General features: G+C 49.1%; 1 protein-coding gene across 2 annotated transcripts in view; it reads right to left on the bottom strand.

Moving 5' to 3' along the window:
* The window catches only part of ip6k1 (inositol hexakisphosphate kinase 1), a 77,972-nt gene that overhangs the window by 21,123 nt on the left and 36,529 nt on the right, over positions 1–20,320 (bottom strand). For both annotated transcript variants that reach the window (XM_043708458.1, XM_043708457.1), the window contains one exon: positions 4,122–4,326. In XM_043708458.1, coding sequence (XP_043564393.1) covers positions 4,122–4,326 — 205 coding nt within the window. The remainder of the gene's footprint in view (positions 1–4,121; positions 4,327–20,320) is intronic.

The raw sequence follows: 20,320 nt of genomic DNA, 5'->3' as shown, positions 1-20,320 counted from the left end.
TCCTAACCTGCAATCTTCTTCCTGACCTCTCCGCCCCCACCCCACTCCGGCCTATCACCCTCACCTTGACCTCCCTCCACCTATCGCATTTTCAAAGCCCCTCCCCTAAGTCCCTCCTCCCTACCTTTTATCTTAGCCTGCTGGACACACTTTCCTCATTCCTGAAGAAGGGCTTATGCCCGAAACGTCGATTCTCCTGTACCTTGGATATTGCCTGACCTGCTTCACTTTTCCAGCAACACATTTTCAGCTAAGGTACCTTACTGTCATGCAGAGACAGACATGTATTCAGAGGTATTGTACCCCATGGTACAGTGACAGACTTGTATCCACCAGTACACTCTCATCGTTATAATGACAAGTTTGGACACAGTGCACAAGTAATTCGACATACAATTACTGAGCACCACTGTAAATGCACCTGTATCTATCAGTACAGGAGTCCACCCACCCCACAGTCTTAAATAGTAACAAAGCTGTACCCATCAGTATGTTTCACAGTTACAGATTTGTATCAATCAGAGCCGCACCTTAGTGTTATGGTAGCAGGCCTGTACACACAAGTACTATATCCTAAATTATCCACCAGTACTCTCAGTGCTACAGTGACAGAGTAGTACCCAAAAGTACTGTACCTATTCAATGTTTATTAGTGATAGACTGTTTGCCCATCAACACACTACCTTACTTGTTATATAGTGATAGATCAGTAGTTCACTCAAGCAGTTTTACATAATGATGGGATGTAGAATTAATGGATTCAAACCTAAAACTACACTGAAAGGCTTGTATTTACCAATTCATTACCTCAAAATCTGCCCAAAATCACAAGGACCTGGTGCTAAAGTTACTTATAGCTGATCATCAGGTTTTCTAAATTAGTAAGTTAAAACATGCTGCACGCTTTGAGAGAGAGAGACAGAAACTGAATGAGAAACATCAAAAAACATCCAAGTGATGTGGGGTCTTTGTGCAGTTCGAACAAAGTCCATACATGAAGAGAGAGGATAGATCCAGAAAGGCGATTGATAATTATCAGACACCATGTGAGGGTGGTAGATAAGTAGAAATAGAATTGTAGTCAATAACATTTTCAGGATTAGAGAAGAAGTGGAAGCAGCACCAACATCATCAGTTATGTTATGAAGGAAGAGATCATACTGTTGACCTAAGTAGTGCATTCCATAGAAAATAAAAAGTTAAATTAGTCAGCGTTCTGTGAAGTGATTAAAAAAATTCTATTGAATAATCCATTCTGAACCACTGACTAGTATATTTGCACCAAATGCTCATTGCAGTTTCAGGAATTGCATATGTGCCAGCTTTTAGCAACAATCACCTAGCTCACCGCCCTCCCAAATCTTTTGCCCACAGCCCTGCAATATTCTTCTCTTCAGCGAATTATCCATTATCATCTCGAAGGGAATCTGCTTCTACTGCACTCTCAGGAAGTACGTTCCAGACACCAGAGGTTAAATACCAGAGGTTAAAATACTGGATTATCAGAGCCCAGGAATATAACTTTTCTAGTCAGAGGTTTATCTCTGCTCTCACTCCACAAACTGCAATCACACTGATCATTTGATTTCCAGAGACATTCTTAAGTAATGTGTGACAAACGTCTGGTGTACTGGGTCTTAAACGCAGACCTTCTGGATTAGAGGTAGGGACACCACCACTGTGCCACAATACTCCTATATCATAATTATATATTTTATATAAACTGGCTCACCCAATTTATCCCTTAATTAACATAAAACTATTGCCTGGACCCTAAAATACTTCAGAAAAAGGTTTCCAAAATGGTTCTTTTAAAATTCATCTTAAATATCACAGATATGCTTGTTTAAGGTAGGATGGAGGTGACTTCAGCAGAACATACCTTTTCCAATTGCTTTAAGGGTGCAAAGCATAAGCAAAATCATTTAGGTTGGTAAACGTAATACAAAACAAAGAATAAACTCTGCTTGATTAGTATTAAGCCTCAAGGACGAAGATGGGTGTGGATTTAATTCTTAGTCTATACTGAGCTGTGTCCAAGCAGAACTGGGGTGCTAGGATCTGTTTTAGCTCCCAGGATGGCGACAGGAGTAGTCAAACAGGACCCCCCACCTCGGACTACCAGCAGCTGGAAAGGGTGCATGCACAGGCAGCCAAATAAACGTAAAAATAATGTTGGAAATCTGAAATAAAAACAGCAAGTGAAGAAACTTAGCAGGTCTAGCAACACCTGCCGAAAGAGAAACAGGGTTAATATGGAGTCTGATATGACTATTGTTCAGGGCTCAGAAGTCTGAAGAAGAGTAAATTGGACTTGGAACGTAAATCTGTTTCTCTCGCCACAGATGTGACAGGCCTGCACCACTTTCTGTTTTTAAGCACAGAGAGTAAGCAAGCCAGAGTTATATTCATCGGTGATAATGCACAAGGTCAAAAGCATGAGAACCCTAAGTGTCAAACAGTGAGCACATTTCAGATATACCAAGTTACCTGTTAAAGCTAATTTCCATCTCCTGCTCCTTGCTTCCCCTCAGTGAGTTCTGAATTTTTAAATAAATTTAGTTTGTAACTTCTCTGGGTATCAAGCCCACTCTTCAACACTGGGAAATAACTTAGACTCAGCTAATGTGTCTTTTTGTTTAGTTTATAGCTCATCACTACAGTCTGTTTTTTCACATTCAGCATATGGTACTGATCCTACAAAGGATTTCAATATCAGTTACTTGGGTCAAGAAAAAGATTTTCTGCTCTTTAGATTTATTTGATCACTGTCCAGAACTCAACTCCTGGTCATAAATTCACAGTCCCGAGCAGAAGTGTAGTTGTTCACCACTTCTACATCATATTGTTATCTTCAATTTCACTCTCTTGTACTGCCATGCGACCAATTTTGCACATCTCCTGGACCTTGTTTTCCACAGCATTTACTTCAACAATGCATCCTTCATATAGCTTCTGGACTCTAAACTCCTGTCCCTCCAAACCTGGACAATGTTGATACTCCATGTTGATTCTACCCTTCGATGCTTAATTCTGAACAGCTTTCTATTGATTTCTCTGGATTCTCTGCTCACGTTTCTATCTGGATGTCAGCGTGTAACAGTGCCTACACAACTTAATTTTTCTGTGTGTTATGTCTGCTGTTGCAAACCAGAGAATACTTTCAATTACCTTACTTTTTATTTTAAATTCCTTCCCTAGACCTCACCTGTTGTCATTCTGCCACCGCTACTTGGAACTACTTTTGCTAGATGCTGTCATGGTAGGTCTCCTTTAAATTTCTTCCCCTGGGGATGCTCTGCCTTCTAAAAATCCTACTACACCCCTTCAGGACTCCCTAAACTACCTATTTTCTTTTGGGGTTGGTTAGCTCAGTTGTTTGGACAACTAGTTTGTGATGTAGAAAGACATTAACAGCTTGGGTTCAATTCCCGCACTGAATGAAGTTACCACAAAGGCTCTCCTTCTCAACCTCACCCCTCACCTGAGGTATGGTTACCCTCAGGTTACACCACCACTGCTCTAATGAGAGAAGCAGCTCTATGGTCTATGGTGGTATTACTTGCTGCTGTTGACTCCATCACAATTTGCCCAATGAAGTGAAGATGTTAAAGTCGTTAACACAGATTCAACCAACATTCGAGGGTACATAACAAGACTACAACAACAACAACGTGCAGTCATATACTGTGTTAAAAGTAGTAAAATCCCCAAATTGCTTCACAGGAGCATTATCAAATGAAATCTGACATCCAGTGAAGCAAGGATATTCTTGCAGAAGTGTTGCAATGCTGGTCAAACTGCTGGTTTTAAAGGGTGTTACAAAAAGAAGACAGCGGCAGAGAGGTAGCGAAAGCAAATTCCATTTCTTGGGGCCAAGGCTGCTAAAGGCACAGGCACTGTTGCTGAAATAAAATAAATCAGAAATGCATGAATGGCCAGAATTTGATGAATATAGTGTTCCCAATGGCTTGTGGAACTGGAAGAGGTTACAGATTGGATTGCAAGATTCCCAAATATTTCCATCTAGGAAACCATTATTAGAACTGTTCCCCCTCACAGGGTTATTGAATACTATTCACTCTGACTATGTATACCCACAACTGAAACCTTCCGCCTACCTCTCTGCTATGTCAGAATCATCCTTCTGGATCAGGTTCTCGCTGCCACTTGTTGAACGATAAAGGCTTCTCCGTGAATGCTTCCTGCGAGGTTGCTCCCGCTCTGGAACTTCATCTTGCTCTAAATTTTCACTTTCCACGTATGGGTATGCCACTAGGTTAATGTAACCATCGCGCCCTCCTTCAAAACATACCAACACAACACCTAGATAGAAACATCAACATTTGAACAAGCTAAATTAGAAAGAAATAACATGAGCATTTAAACAAGCTAAATTCACTTGTATAAATACCCCATTATTAACAATCTATTATATTATCACACATTTGTGAATTGTCCAAATGTTAAAATTTATTACCTAGTCACAACATCCTCCTTCAATTAAAGGTCACCAACTTGGAGGTAATTTCTCAATTTGTAAATGGCTGTAGTAATACAGACAGCATTGGAATTCACTTGCCCAATCTAATTCTTTCAGAATATGATTATAAATGATTGAATATCTGCATGTTTAAAGCATATGATTACTTTTACATGACTAAAAACAAAACACAGGTTGGAAACCCAAATGTAAAATGGAAAATACTGGAAAACGCCAAGATCAAGAACCATCCGTTGAGATAGAAAGCAGCAGTGTAGTTTTCTGGTGTAGGCATTTTACTTACTGGGTGCCCTCAGGTGGCAAATTAAACTCTCAAGCTATCAATGCCCAACAACCACAGGAAGAAAGCACTGTAATATTACAAAACATTTATTTTTCCTCATACTCTCATGATGGATACACTCTATTCACTTGCACTCTCAGGATGAGGACACTCCTCATTCACTTGTAGCCAAGTTAATTCTTCTTCCCTCACACAGGACTCAAATAACACAAATTCATGCAAGCAAAATATAGGATGTTTTGCCTAAGGTTTTGAATGAGTTGAATCTCCTTAATATTGAATTCTAACTCTGGTAACTATATGATCTAGTATTGCAGTAGAACAAGAAATAGAGGGGCTAGACTTGATAAACTGGCCTAAGTGGGCTCCGTATGCAGCTGGAGTGAATGTTAAAATAGTTAGGAATCTGATGAATGTATCTTTTACCAGATAAAAGACCACAAATCAATATAAACTAAGAGGCAAAGTTATATCAGTACCTTGAAGACCTTTATTAAAATAGAGGTTTTTAACTATTGATCTCAGAATATTTTTTGCACTCATCTTAGTGAAAAGTGGTAACCTCCTGTTGGCAGTTGGTTACCATGGCATGAAGGAGTGTGGTATCCATTGTGTAAAGAGTTACAAACACCTGACAGTTGCCTCGGTCTGTCATGCACATTTCTAAGACTGTGGTTGCAGGCCACAACCAGTGAGGAAATAAATGGACTAGGTGACAGTCAGTCAGTGTAGCAATTCAATACCTCATGTCATTCTAAAAGGATTTTTTTAAAATAACAGGTTATGATAGGCATGTGTGGTTTAACCGTCTCCTTCAACATATAATTTATAAACAGGTCTTTAAGCTACGCCATGCATGCTGTGCTATTAATACCACACTGTTTACACAAGATTGCTTTAGTCACAGCAAGAATCTGGATGGGAAAGGTCATGATGCTTTCAATCTAAGTTAATTCAGCCAACACCCAAAAACCAGCTAGTTACCATCTTTGTCAACATCCACACTGATTTCAATAACCACTTGAGTAGTTGAGGAAAGGAAGGCCACTGCTAATGTTGTGGGATGTTCATTCCTTGGATTACAATGTGTTTATTCACTGTCTTCAAGCTTTGGCATAAGCAGCTTCCTTCGGCTTGATCAGATTAGCACTACATCAAGTACACTTGGAAAACTTTTCAAGAACAACATTTCCTGATGACAAGGACAAAGTTACTCTTTTTCACAGACTCAGAATTCCGACAGTGTGGAACCAGGCCAATTGGCCCAATACGTCCACACCAACCCTCTGAAAAGTAACCCACCCTGACCCATTCCCCTACCCTATTACTCTGCATTTACCCCTGACTAATGCACCTAGGAGAAACTGAGGAATGCAGGTGCTGGAGATCAGAGTTGAGAATGTGGCATTGAAAAAGCACAGCTGGTCAGGCAGCATCGGAGGAGCAGGAGAATCAAGGTTTCAGGTATAAGCCCTTCATCAGGGTTGCACCTACCCTACGCATCCCTGAACACTATGGGAATGGCAAATTCACCTACTGCACATCTTTCTAACTGCCCAATCATTGGGATTTAAACTAAATGGTTTGGGGGGGTGGAGAGCTGTGTGTATGTCTGTGTGCGTGTGTTCAGTTACAGGGAAAATTACAAAACCCAAAGTAAAGGAGGGGGAATAAGAGTGCAGAACTTAGGAGAGGTTATTAAAATCTTCAGCACAACCACAAATAGGACATAGTGTATGGAAAGGGTTAACAATCAAACTTCAAGCACACAGGACAAACGAATGACAATGAGAAGAGACCTATAACAAGGTGACCAAAACTGAATCCAATACTCCAAGTGTGACTTCACCAATGTCCTGTATAACTGCAACATAACGTCCCAATTTCTATACTCAGTGCCCTGATTGATGATGGTCAGTGTGCCAAAACCCTTCTTCACTGCCCTGCCAACTTGTGACTCCACTTTCAGAGAACCATGCACCTGAACTCCAAGATCCAACTCCACTACACTCCTTAAGACCTGACCATTCACCATGTAACTCCTACCTTGATTTGACTTTCCAAAATGCAAGACCTCACACTTATCTGTATTAAACTCCATTTGCCATTGCTCAGCTCACTTCCCCAGCTGATCAAGATCCTGCTGCAATTTCTGACACCTTCCTCGCTGCCCATGAAACCGCCTATTTTAGTGTCATCCACAAACTTGTCAGAGGGTTGCGTGTCTTTGGAAGTCCTTGTCACAGAAAACTGTTGGAGGGCGGGGAGGGGGGGGGGGGTAAAAGAGAGAGGAGATAAGGGCGCAGAAATGTTGTGTATATTTAATGTTGAGGTAGATAGATACTTGATCAGTTGGGGAAAATCAAGGATTATGGGGAAAGGACAGGAAAGTGAATGTGAGGGATGTTGGAATAGTCAATGTCTTATCAATACCAGAGTAAGCTCAAGGGGCTGAATGGCCTGCTCCTATTTCTAATGGTGTTTACTTTGACTATGACAAAGAACTTTTTTCCACAATGATGATCTGAACTACAGCTAATGGTACAACAACGCAGTCCTTATTTAAACTAAATTTGCACAGTCTTTTCCTAACACGTTTTTCATGCTCTTCCAAACTTTTAATGTTTCATCCTAAAGTAATTAGCCATAGTTCATAAAGGACAATAGGCAACTTTCTTCATTCAAGAGACAGACAATTGGTTATAGATAGCTTGAAGGGCACCATTCTGCAAGCATAGGGCAAGGTAAAAATGCAGACCACCAGGACTATTATATCCTACACAGACACCAACATTTGCAAGACTCAAACATCCACATTAGCATTACGTTTCCTTGCCTATTTTCCTCTCATACCTCCAGTAGCCCCTTTTTCTCCAACACGGAATGAAAATCCTCGCCGGCCTGACCCGCTGTGATCTCCAGCAGTTATTGCTTTCAGTACTGCGTTGGAATTGTCTCTTTTGTTAGGATTTCACTCCTACTTTTGAAACTCTTTTCAAATAAAGTCTTAGTCCCTTTCCTACTCTTTTTGGTTGCTCAGGATCTGCTTCTCCTCTGCAAACCTCCTCACGATACTGTAGTTAACGTGCAAGTTTAACGTTGATGTCAGTGACTCTGAAGTGATTAGGGAATTCCCAGGTAGAATTATAGCCACAAACCCACATTTCATTTCTCTGTGGCACAAGGACTGGTGCATATTTTCTTGAGCAACATTACTATATCTACCAAGCTCTCTAATAAAGCAACCAGTGTCTTCCAAAGCGAGCAGCTCAATGCTGATGATCACAGTACTAAATAGGATACAGGAATGTGAACCATAAGTTCCAAATAAGGAGATTGGGGCCTTCAAACTTTGGTACATTAATAAACAAACCACGTTAGGAATGATTTAAGTTACGTTCAGGCATGGGGATATTCTCAGAATACATCGAGTTTCAGGATATTTAAGGTCCACTTAGTCCTGCAATAAACAGCAAGTGCACAGCCTTGGTAACCTTGAAAATAGTATCATCTAACAACGTCTAAACATTTAACACCTTTCAAAAGCTTTTAACAAGTACAGATGATCACTGGTTACTTAACATGTAAACAGAGCTCTTGGATTTATCCTTGGAATGTGTACAATATACACAATTATTAGTTTGACATGCAGATACAACAATTGTACAATATCTTATTTAGTAATGGCCACTCAATGTGGTTAAAAGACTTCTGGAGATCAACAATTAAAAATACCAATGATGGAAGAATGGGAAATGAGGGAACAAATTACATTGCTTATACAAAGCTCTGGAAAGAGCTATTTTGAAGAATGTCCTGGGTATCTTACCTCAGGAATGCTACTTAGCCTTTGAGGGGGTACACTGTAGGCTCAAAATTATTCTGCATTTAAAAGGTTTAAATTATGAGGGCAAGTTGTATTCCCTTGAACACAGAAGATTAGTGTGTCATACAATTAATGCGCTCAGGATGATTCAAAGATGTCATACTGTAGATTGAGATAAACTTCTGTTTTGGGTTGCCCATTAGAGAGTGAGAGTGAGAGAGAGAGCGAGAGCGCGCGAGAGAGAGAGAGAGCGAGAGCGCGCGAGAGAGAGAGAGAGCGAGAGCGCGCGAGAGAGAGAGAGAGCGAGAGCGCGCGAGAGAGAGAGAGAGCGAGAGCGCGCGAGAGAGAGAGAGAGCGAGAGCGCGCGAGAGAGAGAGAGAGCGAGAGCGCGCGAGAGAGAGAGAGAGCGAGAGCGCGCGAGAGAGAGAGAGAGCGAGAGCGCGCGAGAGAGAGAGAGAGCGAGAGCGCGCGAGAGAGAGAGAGAGCGAGAGCGCGCGAGAGAGAGAGAGAGCGAGAGCGCGCGAGAGAGAGAGAGAGCGAGAGCGCGCGAGAGAGAGAGAGAGCGAGAGCGCGCGAGAGAGAGAGAGAGCGAGAGCGCGCGAGAGAGAGAGAGAGCGAGAGCGCGCGAGAGAGAGAGAGAGCGAGAGCGCGCGAGAGAGAGAGAGAGCGAGAGCGCGCGAGAGAGAGAGAGAGCGAGAGCGCGCGAGAGAGAGAGAGAGCGAGAGCGCGCGAGAGAGAGAGAGAGCGAGAGCGCGCGAGAGAGAGAGAGAGCGAGAGCGCGCGAGAGAGAGAGAGAGCGAGAGCGCGCGAGAGAGAGAGAGAGCGAGAGCGCGCGAGAGAGAGAGAGAGCGAGAGCGCGCGAGAGAGAGAGAGAGCGAGAGCGCGCGAGAGAGAGAGAGAGCGAGAGCGCGCGAGAGAGAGAGAGAGCGAGAGCGCGCGAGAGAGAGAGAGAGCGAGAGCGCGCGAGAGAGAGAGAGAGCGAGAGCGCGCGAGAGAGAGAGAGAGCGAGAGCGCGCGAGAGAGAGAGAGAGCGAGAGCGCGCGAGAGAGAGAGAGAGCGAGAGCGCGCGAGAGAGAGAGAGAGCGAGAGCGCGCGAGAGAGAGAGAGAGCGAGAGCGCGCGAGAGAGAGAGAGAGCGAGAGCGCGCGAGAGAGAGAGAGAGCGAGAGCGCGCGAGAGAGAGAGAGAGCGAGAGCGCGCGAGAGAGAGAGAGAGCGAGAGCGCGCGAGAGAGAGAGAGAGCGAGAGCGCGCGAGAGAGAGAGAGAGCGAGAGCGCGCGAGAGAGAGAGAGAGCGAGAGCGCGCGAGAGAGAGAGAGAGCGAGAGCGCGCGAGAGAGAGAGAGAGCGAGAGCGCGCGAGAGAGAGAGAGAGCGAGAGCGCGCGAGAGAGAGAGAGAGCGAGAGCGCGCGAGAGAGAGAGAGAGCGAGAGCGCGCGAGAGAGAGAGAGAGCGAGAGCGCGCGAGAGAGAGAGAGAGCGAGAGCGCGCGAGAGAGAGAGAGAGCGAGAGCGCGCGAGAGAGAGAGAGAGCGAGAGCGCGCGAGAGAGAGAGAGAGCGAGAGCGCGCGAGAGAGAGAGAGAGCGAGAGCGCGCGAGAGAGAGAGAGAGCGAGAGCGCGCGAGAGAGAGAGAGAGCGAGAGCGCGCGAGAGAGAGAGAGAGCGAGAGCGCGCGAGAGAGAGAGAGAGCGAGAGCGCGCGAGAGAGAGAGAGAGCGAGAGCGCGCGAGAGAGAGAGAGAGCGAGAGCGCGCGAGAGAGAGAGAGAGCGAGAGCGCGCGAGAGAGAGAGAGAGCGAGAGCGCGCGAGAGAGAGAGAGAGCGAGAGCGCGCGAGAGAGAGAGAGAGCGAGAGCGCGCGAGAGAGAGAGAGAGCGAGAGCGCGCGAGAGAGAGAGAGAGCGAGAGCGCGCGAGAGAGAGAGAGAGCGAGAGCGCGCGAGAGAGAGAGAGAGCGAGAGCGCGCGAGAGAGAGAGAGAGCGAGAGCGCGCGAGAGAGAGAGAGAGCGAGAGCGCGCGAGAGAGAGAGAGAGCGAGAGCGCGCGAGAGAGAGAGAGAGCGAGAGCGCGCGAGAGAGAGAGAGAGCGAGAGCGCGCGAGAGAGAGAGAGAGCGAGAGCGCGCGAGAGAGAGAGAGAGCGAGAGCGCGCGAGAGAGAGAGAGAGCGAGAGCGCGCGAGAGAGAGAGAGAGCGAGAGCGCGCGAGAGAGAGAGAGAGCGAGAGCGCGCGAGAGAGAGAGAGAGCGAGAGCGCGCGAGAGAGAGAGAGAGCGAGAGCGCGCGAGAGAGAGAGAGAGCGAGAGCGCGCGAGAGAGAGAGAGAGCGAGAGCGCGCGAGAGAGAGAGAGAGCGAGAGCGCGCGAGAGAGAGAGAGAGCGAGAGCGCGCGAGAGAGAGAGAGAGCGAGAGCGCGCGAGAGAGAGAGAGAGCGAGAGCGCGCGAGAGAGAGAGAGAGCGAGAGCGCGCGAGAGAGAGAGAGAGCGAGAGCGCGCGAGAGAGAGAGAGAGCGAGAGCGCGCGAGAGAGAGAGAGAGCGAGAGCGCGCGAGAGAGAGAGAGAGCGAGAGCGCGCGAGAGAGAGAGAGAGCGAGAGCGCGCGAGAGAGAGAGAGAGCGAGAGCGCGCGAGAGAGAGAGAGAGCGAGAGCGCGCGAGAGAGAGAGAGAGCGAGAGCGCGCGAGAGAGAGAGAGAGCGAGAGCGCGCGAGAGAGAGAGAGAGCGAGAGCGCGCGAGAGAGAGAGAGAGCGAGAGCGCGCGAGAGAGAGAGAGAGCGAGAGCGCGCGAGAGAGAGAGAGAGCGAGAGCGCGCGAGAGAGAGAGAGAGCGAGAGCGCGCGAGAGAGAGAGAGAGCGAGAGCGCGCGAGAGAGAGAGAGAGCGAGAGCGCGCGAGAGAGAGAGAGAGCGAGAGCGCGCGAGAGAGAGAGAGAGCGAGAGCGCGCGAGAGAGAGAGAGAGCGAGAGCGCGCGAGAGAGAGAGAGAGCGAGAGCGCGCGAGAGAGAGAGAGAGCGAGAGCGCGCGAGAGAGAGAGAGAGCGAGAGCGCGCGAGAGAGAGAGAGAGCGAGAGCGCGCGAGAGAGAGAGAGAGCGAGAGCGCGCGAGAGAGAGAGAGAGCGAGAGCGCGCGAGAGAGAGAGAGAGCGAGAGCGCGCGAGAGAGAGAGAGAGCGAGAGCGCGCGAGAGAGAGAGAGAGCGAGAGCGCGCGAGAGAGAGAGAGAGCGAGAGCGCGCGAGAGAGAGAGAGAGCGAGAGCGCGCGAGAGAGAGAGAGAGCGAGAGCGCGCGAGAGAGAGAGAGAGCGAGAGCGCGCGAGAGAGAGAGAGAGCGAGAGCGCGCGAGAGAGAGAGAGAGCGAGAGCGCGCGAGAGAGAGAGAGAGCGAGAGCGCGCGAGAGAGAGAGAGAGCGAGAGCGCGCGAGAGAGAGAGAGAGCGAGAGCGCGCGAGAGAGAGAGAGAGCGAGAGCGCGCGAGAGAGAGAGAGAGCGAGAGCGCGCGAGAGAGAGAGAGAGCGAGAGCGCGCGAGAGAGAGAGAGAGCGAGAGCGCGCGAGAGAGAGAGAGAGCGAGAGCGCGCGAGAGAGAGAGAGAGCGAGAGCGCGCGAGAGAGAGAGAGAGCGAGAGCGCGCGAGAGAGAGAGAGAGCGAGAGCGCGCGAGAGAGAGAGAGAGCGAGAGCGCGCGAGAGAGAGAGAGAGCGAGAGCGCGCGAGAGAGAGAGAGAGCGAGAGCGCGCGAGAGAGAGAGAGAGCGAGAGCGCGCGAGAGAGAGAGAGAGCGAGAGCGCGCGAGAGAGAGAGAGAGCGAGAGCGCGCGAGAGAGAGAGAGAGCGAGAGCGCGCGAGAGAGAGAGAGAGCGAGAGCGCGCGAGAGAGAGAGAGAGCGAGAGCGCGCGAGAGAGAGAGAGAGCGAGAGCGCGCGAGAGAGAGAGAGAGCGAGAGCGCGCGAGAGAGAGAGAGAGCGAGAGCGCGCGAGAGAGAGAGAGAGCGAGAGCGCGCGAGAGAGAGAGAGAGCGAGAGCGCGCGAGAGAGAGAGAGAGCGAGAGCGCGCGAGAGAGAGAGAGAGCGAGAGCGCGCGAGAGAGAGAGAGAGCGAGAGCGCGCGAGAGAGAGAGAGAGCGAGAGCGCGCGAGAGAGAGAGAGAGCGAGAGCGCGCGAGAGAGAGAGAGAGCGAGAGCGCGCGAGAGAGAGAGAGAGCGAGAGCGCGCGAGAGAGAGAGAGAGCGAGAGCGCGCGAGAGAGAGAGAGAGCGAGAGCGCGCGAGAGAGAGAGAGAGCGAGAGCGCGCGAGAGAGAGAGAGAGCGAGAGCGCGCGAGAGAGAGAGAGAGCGAGAGCGCGCGAGAGAGAGAGAGAGCGAGAGCGCGCGAGAGAGAGAGAGAGCGAGAGCGCGCGAGAGAGAGAGAGAGCGAGAGCGCGCGAGAGAGAGAGAGAGCGAGAGCGCGCGAGAGAGAGAGAGAGCGAGAGCGCGCGAGAGAGAGAGAGAGCGAGAGCGCGCGAGAGAGAGAGAGAGCGAGAGCGCGCGAGAGAGAGAGAGAGCGAGAGCGCGCGAGAGAGAGAGAGAGCGAGAGCGCGCGAGAGAGAGAGAGAGCGAGAGCGCGCGAGAGAGAGAGAGAGCGAGAGCGCGCGAGAGAGAGAGAGAGCGAGAGCGCGCGAGAGAGAGAGAGAGCGAGAGCGCGCGAGAGAGAGAGAGAGCGAGAGCGCGCGAGAGAGAGAGAGAGCGAGAGCGCGCGAGAGAGAGAGAGAGCGAGAGCGCGCGAGAGAGAGAGAGAGCGAGAGCGCGCGAGAGAGAGAGAGAGCGAGAGCGCGCGAGAGAGAGAGAGAGCGAGAGCGCGCGAGAGAGAGAGAGAGCGAGAGCGCGCGAGAGAGAGAGAGAGCGAGAGCGCGCGAGAGAGAGAGAGAGCGAGAGCGCGCGAGAGAGAGAGAGAGCGAGAGCGCGCGAGAGAGAGAGAGAGCGAGAGCGCGCGAGAGAGAGAGAGAGCGAGAGCGCGCGAGAGAGAGAGAGAGCGAGAGCGCGCGAGAGAGAGAGAGAGCGAGAGCGCGCGAGAGAGAGAGAGAGCGAGAGCGCGCGAGAGAGAGAGAGAGCGAGAGCGCGCGAGAGAGAGAGAGAGCGAGAGCGCGCGAGAGAGAGAGAGAGCGAGAGCGCGCGAGAGAGAGAGAGAGCGAGAGCGCGCGAGAGAGAGAGAGAGCGAGAGCGCGCGAGAGAGAGAGAGAGCGAGAGCGCGCGAGAGAGAGAGAGAGCGAGAGCGCGCGAGAGAGAGAGAGAGCGAGAGCGCGCGAGAGAGAGAGAGAGCGAGAGCGCGCGAGAGAGAGAGAGAGCGAGAGCGCGCGAGAGAGAGAGAGAGCGAGAGCGCGCGAGAGAGAGAGAGAGCGAGAGCGCGCGAGAGAGAGAGAGAGCGAGAGCGCGCGAGAGAGAGAGAGAGCGAGAGCGCGCGAGAGAGAGAGAGAGCGAGAGCGCGCGAGAGAGAGAGAGAGCGAGAGCGCGCGAGAGAGAGAGAGAGCGAGAGCGCGCGAGAGAGAGAGAGAGCGAGAGCGCGCGAGAGAGAGAGAGAGCGAGAGCGCGCGAGAGAGAGAGAGAGCGAGAGCGCGCGAGAGAGAGAGAGAGCGAGAGCGCGCGAGAGAGAGAGAGAGCGAGAGCGCGCGAGAGAGAGAGAGAGCGAGAGCGCGCGAGAGAGAGAGAGAGCGAGAGCGCGCGAGAGAGAGAGAGAGCGAGAGCGCGCGAGAGAGAGAGAGAGCGAGAGCGCGCGAGAGAGAGAGAGAGCGAGAGCGCGCGAGAGAGAGAGAGAGCGAGAGCGCGCGAGAGAGAGAGAGAGCGAGAGCGCGCGAGAGAGAGAGAGAGCGAGAGCGCGCGAGAGAGAGAGAGAGCGAGAGCGCGCGAGAGAGAGAGAGAGCGAGAGCGCGCGAGAGAGAGAGAGAGCGAGAGCGCGCGAGAGAGAGAGAGAGCGAGAGCGCGCGAGAGAGAGAGAGAGCGAGAGCGCGCGAGAGAGAGAGAGAGCGAGAGCGCGCGAGAGAGAGAGAGAGCGAGAGCGCGCGAGAGAGAGAGAGAGCGAGAGCGCGCGAGAGAGAGAGAGAGCGAGAGCGCGCGAGAGAGAGAGAGAGCGAGAGCGCGCGAGAGAGAGAGAGAGCGAGAGCGCGCGAGAGAGAGAGAGAGCGAGAGCGCGCGAGAGAGAGAGAGAGCGAGAGCGCGCGAGAGAGAGAGAGAGCGAGAGCGCGCGAGAGAGAGAGAGAGCGAGAGCGCGCGAGAGAGAGAGAGAGCGAGAGCGCGCGAGAGAGAGAGAGAGCGAGAGCGCGCGAGAGAGAGAGAGAGCGAGAGCGCGCGAGAGAGAGAGAGAGCGAGAGCGCGCGAGAGAGAGAGAGAGCGAGAGCGCGCGAGAGAGAGAGAGAGCGAGAGCGCGCGAGAGAGAGAGAGAGCGAGAGCGCGCGAGAGAGAGAGAGAGCGAGAGCGCGCGAGAGAGAGAGAGAGCGAGAGCGCGCGAGAGAGAGAGAGAGCGAGAGCGCGCGAGAGAGAGAGAGAGCGAGAGCGCGCGAGAGAGAGAGAGAGCGAGAGCGCGCGAGAGAGAGAGAGAGCGAGAGCGCGCGAGAGAGAGAGAGAGCGAGAGCGCGCGAGAGAGAGAGAGAGCGAGAGCGCGCGAGAGAGAGAGAGAGCGAGAGCGCGCGAGAGAGAGAGAGAGCGAGAGCGCGCGAGAGAGAGAGAGAGCGAGAGCGCGCGAGAGAGAGAGAGAGCGAGAGCGCGCGAGAGAGAGAGAGAGCGAGAGCGCGCGAGAGAGAGAGAGAGCGAGAGCGCGCGAGAGAGAGAGAGAGCGAGAGCGCGCGAGAGAGAGAGAGAGCGAGAGCGCGCGAGAGAGAGAGAGAGCGAGAGCGCGCGAGAGAGAGAGAGAGCGAGAGCGCGCGAGAGAGAGAGAGAGCGAGAGCGCGCGAGAGAGAGAGAGAGCGAGAGCGCGCGAGAGAGAGAGAGAGCGAGAGCGCGCGAGAGAGAGAGAGAGCGAGAGCGCGCGAGAGAGAGAGAGAGCGAGAGCGCGCGAGAGAGAGAGAGAGCGAGGAGAGAGATCGCGCGAGAGAGAGATCGCGCGAGAGAGAGATCGCGCGAGAGAGAGATCGCGCGAGAGAGAGTGCGTGAGAGTGAGAGAGTGAGAGTGAGAGTGAGAGTGAGAACAAAACCTAAAGATTACAGCTCAGCCATTCAAGGACAATGTCAGAAGCTTACTTCTTTCTACAAAGTACATTAGAAGTCTGCAATTCTCTCCTAGGAGAGGTTTAATACTTCAATTGAAAACTTCAGAATAGATAGATCTTTTCTGCAGATCGGCACTTTTAAAGCCCTAATTTTAGAAGATGGGATCAGTTCAATTGTTAAGCTTCAGTTCTTGCTGAATAAGGCTTTTAGCCTGCAGCATAAACGAATGCTCAGATGGCAACAAACAGCAATAAACAAAGCAATAATGCAATTAGCACTGTACCACACCCCCCAGTGTTCGAGGTGCTGCAGGCATCTTCTCCCATTCCAAGAAACGAACCAAAATAGAACTCCTTTCACAGACACCAACACAGTTTCTGCTATCACAGAACATACCAAGAGATTAAAAGGGGGCATTCTCTCTATCTCCCACTCAAAATGTACTAAAGTATGATACAATTAACACTGGAGCCAAATCTGAAATGCGGAGACAAAAGCAAAGCCAAAATGAGTTGCCAGGGGAAGTGCTGGAGGCTGGTACAATTACACTTAAAAAGGCAACTGGATGGGTAAATTAATAAGAAGGGTTTAAAAGGATATGGCAAATGGGGCTAAATTAGCTTAGGATATCTGGTTGGCATGGACAGGTTGGACTGAAGGGTCTGATTTCATGCTGTACATCTCTATGACTATGATAAAATATGCACTGAGTTTGCATTACTGCAGACAAATCATTGGTTTGATTTGATTTATTATTGTCATACATACTGAGATAGTGAAAAGTATCGTTTTGCTGCTAACCAGACAAATCACATTTTAATAAATACATCAGGGTAGTAGAACAGAATGCAGAATATAGTGTTACAGGTGCAGACAAAGATCAACTTCAATCCATTCATAACAGCGGGAAGAAGCTGTTGGTATGCATTTTCAAACTTTTATATCTTCTGTCCGAATGAAGAGGGTGGAAGAGAGTATAACTGGGTTGGGAGGGGTCTTTGATTACTTTGGTTGCTTTCTTGAGGCAGTGTATACAGAGCTAATGGATGGAAGGCTGGTTTCCATGATGGATCGGGCTGCATTCACAACTCTAATTTCTTGCAGGCTTACACAGAGCAGTTGCCATACCAAGCTATGACGTATACGGACAGGATGCTTTTTATGGCGCATCTATACATGATCACTGGTGATGAGATTAATTACAGCTATTGAGATAGGAATGTAATTTTTTTTGTTTTCATTGAGTTTTAATCCGTGTACACCTAGACAAGAGAAAGATTTGATGGCCTAGCTATCGCATATACATTGTGTGTCTCCCACAGTCCCAGTTAAGCAATACCTTCAATGTAATGAACCCTAACAAATATTTTCTTTCTAGTGTAATATAAAAACAGGCATTTGGCCCAACTATTCTGCACTGGTGGTTACAAACCAAATCAGTATCCTCCCATTCTTTGCACCTCTACCCAGCCTTTCATCATTTCTTTCTGTTTACTTTGTCCCTTCGAGGGCAACATAGCTGAGCCAAATCATTACTATATTCAGGATGGCACATGCTGATATTTTTCACTGAGATTCAACACATCATGCCTAATTATACATTCCTATCCATAGCTTGGGGTTGCTGAGCCCAATTATGTTTTCCTAGCTTCTACAGCAACTGAAAATGCTGAGCTGAGCCCTGCAACCCTGCCAGGTGTCTGTGCTCCTCCACCTCTAGATCCACTTGCAGATATGTGACTTTTATTGCTCTGCGATTGATGGATTTGGCTGTCACAATGCTAAACACTCAAATTCTCTCCTTAAACTCTATCACCATTCTCTCTCTCCTTCTTTAAGTCACTTCTTAAATCATGCCTCTGACAACTTTCAGTCAACTGTCAACATCCCAATCTGACAGACTCATTTGCCAGTATTTGGCCCATACCCCTCTAAACCCTTCCTATTCATGCACCATCCAGATGCCTTTTAAAATGTTGCAATTTTACCCGCCACTGCTACTTCTCTGGCAGCTCGTTTCATCTTCTCCGTGAAAAAGTTACCCCTCAGATCCTTTTTAAATTTTTTCCCTTTCACCTTAAAAATGGTGCCCTTTAGTTTCACCCACCCTAGGAAAAGGACCTTTGCTAATCACCCTATCCATGCCACTCATGACTTTATAAAGCTCTATTAAGTCACCTCTCAGCCTCTGAGTCCATTACATCGATCCCTAAAAGTTGCCACCCAGGTTGATCGTGCTGTTGTTAGGGCGGCATACGGTGGTAGAGGGACTGAGTTCTAGAGCCGTAATGTAATGTTGCAACTATACAAAACGCTTGCGTATAGTCTGGTCGCCTCATTACAGGAAGAATGTGGAACCTTTGGAAAAGGTGCAGAGGAGATTTACCAGGATGTTGCCTGGTCTGGAGGGAAGGTGGGTCTGTTCTCATTGGAAAGAAGGAGTCTAAGAGGGGATTTGGTAGCGACATACAAGATGATCAGAGGATTAGATAGGGCAGACAGTGAAAGTCTTTTTCCTAGGATGATGAGGGGGCAGAATTACAAATTGAGAGGTGACAGATTTAAGACATATGTCAGAGGCAGGTTCTTTACTCAGAGAATGGTAAGGGTGTTGAATGCCCTGCCTGCCAATGTAGTTACTCAGCCAAATTAGGGAGATTTAAACAATCCTTGGATAAGCATATGGATGAGGATAGGATAGTGTAGGGGGATGAGCTTAGATTAGTTCACAGGTCGGTGCAACATCGAGGGCTGAAGGGCCTGTTCTGCATTGTATTGTGTGTTCTATGATGCTCTAGGGAAACAAGCCCCAACCTATTCAGGCTCTCCCTCCAGTCCCGGCAACTTCCTTGTAAATCTTTTCTGCATCCTTTCAAGTTTAAAAACATCCTTCCTACAGAAGTGGTCTCACCAATGTCCTGGAAGGCTGGAACATGCTGTCCCGACCCATACACTCAATGCTCTGACCAATGAAGACAAGTGCGCCAAATGCCTTCTTCACCACCCTGTCTACCTGAGACTCCTCTTTCAAGAAACTATACAACTGCATTCGTAGGTCTCTTTGTTTGGCAACACACCCCAGGGCGTGGATGCAGTTAGAAACTCTCCTGAACTATGAAGCAAGTTTAAATGTGGGTGTATCAAGCATGAGCCTGACAGCACACTAACAATACAAAATCTTTCAGGGAGAACTACCAGGTTATCTCACTTCAAAAGGATGCAACCCATTATTCCAGATCAAGTTAATCTTTCAGGGTACTCAATGCTTTTAAGATGGCGAAAGTGAGGACTCCAGATGCTGGAGATTAGAGTCAAGATTAGAGTGGCACTGGAAATGCACAGCAGGCCAGGCAGCATCTGAGGAGCAGGAAAATTGGCATTTCAGGCAGGAGCCCTTCATCAGGAATTCCTGATGAAAGGGTCCTGTGCAAAACGCTGTCTTTCCTGCTCCTCGGATGCTGCCTGACCGGTTGTGCATTTCCAGTGCCACTTTAATCTTGATTCCAATGCTTTTAAAATGTCAGCTTTCCTGGACACTTTCTATCTGAGGAATAGTTTCAAAATGGCCAGTGCAAGCCTTTTCAAAGAAATAAATAACCAAATTAGGTTCAAATTAGAGTTTGTAACATCTGGCTTACAAAGTGTTTAAGTCTTCCTAGTTGCATTATCTCACTGTGGGTCAAGTTATACTAGATCAATCATGAAGTCATTATAGGTTAGAACAGAGTTAAACATTTACAATCACTTGCCAAAAAGTCCTTTGGTGATCCTGAATGTGCAAGTTACAGGTTAAGATAATAAGTGGCAACTTTAGAAGACTGACAATATTTGGGAGTGCCAGTTGGAGCAATCAGATGTCAGGCCAGCAGACCCTAAACATCAATTTATACTGTGCATATTTAGAGCCTTATAAGTATTGAACCATCCCAACACACTTCATAGGAACACAAGAACCAGGATGATCTCGGCATAATTTAGCAGACAATAGTAAGACCCAAAGATGTCTTAAGTGGTCCATCCAGTGCTGGCAATAAATGCCTAAACCAGTTATCCATAATAACTTTTAAATACGATATCTCTTGGACAGCAGTGAATGGAGGTGAGGGCTGTACCAGGTGAATGGCTGGGGTGAGAGACAGACTGTTGGCTTTGTTCAGAACTAAGACACTGAAAACACAGCAACAATCTTGACCCATGTACTGATCCAGGGTGATAACTGGCCTGGATATTAGGTCTGAATTCCTGTTCATCAAATGAACTGCGTCAATGAATCTCGAACACGAATCTTATTAATTGTAGAGTATTGACATAATGCTTTATCCAAAATATGTCACCTCAGAGTGTACAGCATTCATTCAGTGCTGTGCTGAAGTGTCAACCTAGATTATATGCTCCAGTCATAGAGATGCACAGCATGGAAACAGACCATTCGGTCCAAACCGTCCATGCTGACCAGATATCCCAACCCAATCTAGTCCCACCTGCCAGCACCTGGCTCATATCCCTCCAAACGTTTCCTATTCATATACCCATCCAAATGCCTCTTAAATATTGCAATTGTACCAGCCTCCACCACATCCTCT

This window comes from Chiloscyllium plagiosum, chromosome 18 (assembly GCF_004010195.1).
Source record: "Chiloscyllium plagiosum isolate BGI_BamShark_2017 chromosome 18, ASM401019v2, whole genome shotgun sequence".
Classification (NCBI taxonomy): Eukaryota; Metazoa; Chordata; class Chondrichthyes; order Orectolobiformes; family Hemiscylliidae; genus Chiloscyllium; species Chiloscyllium plagiosum.
The sequence above is the reverse complement of the archived record's forward strand: the minus strand, read 5'-3'. Positions and strand labels throughout refer to the sequence as shown.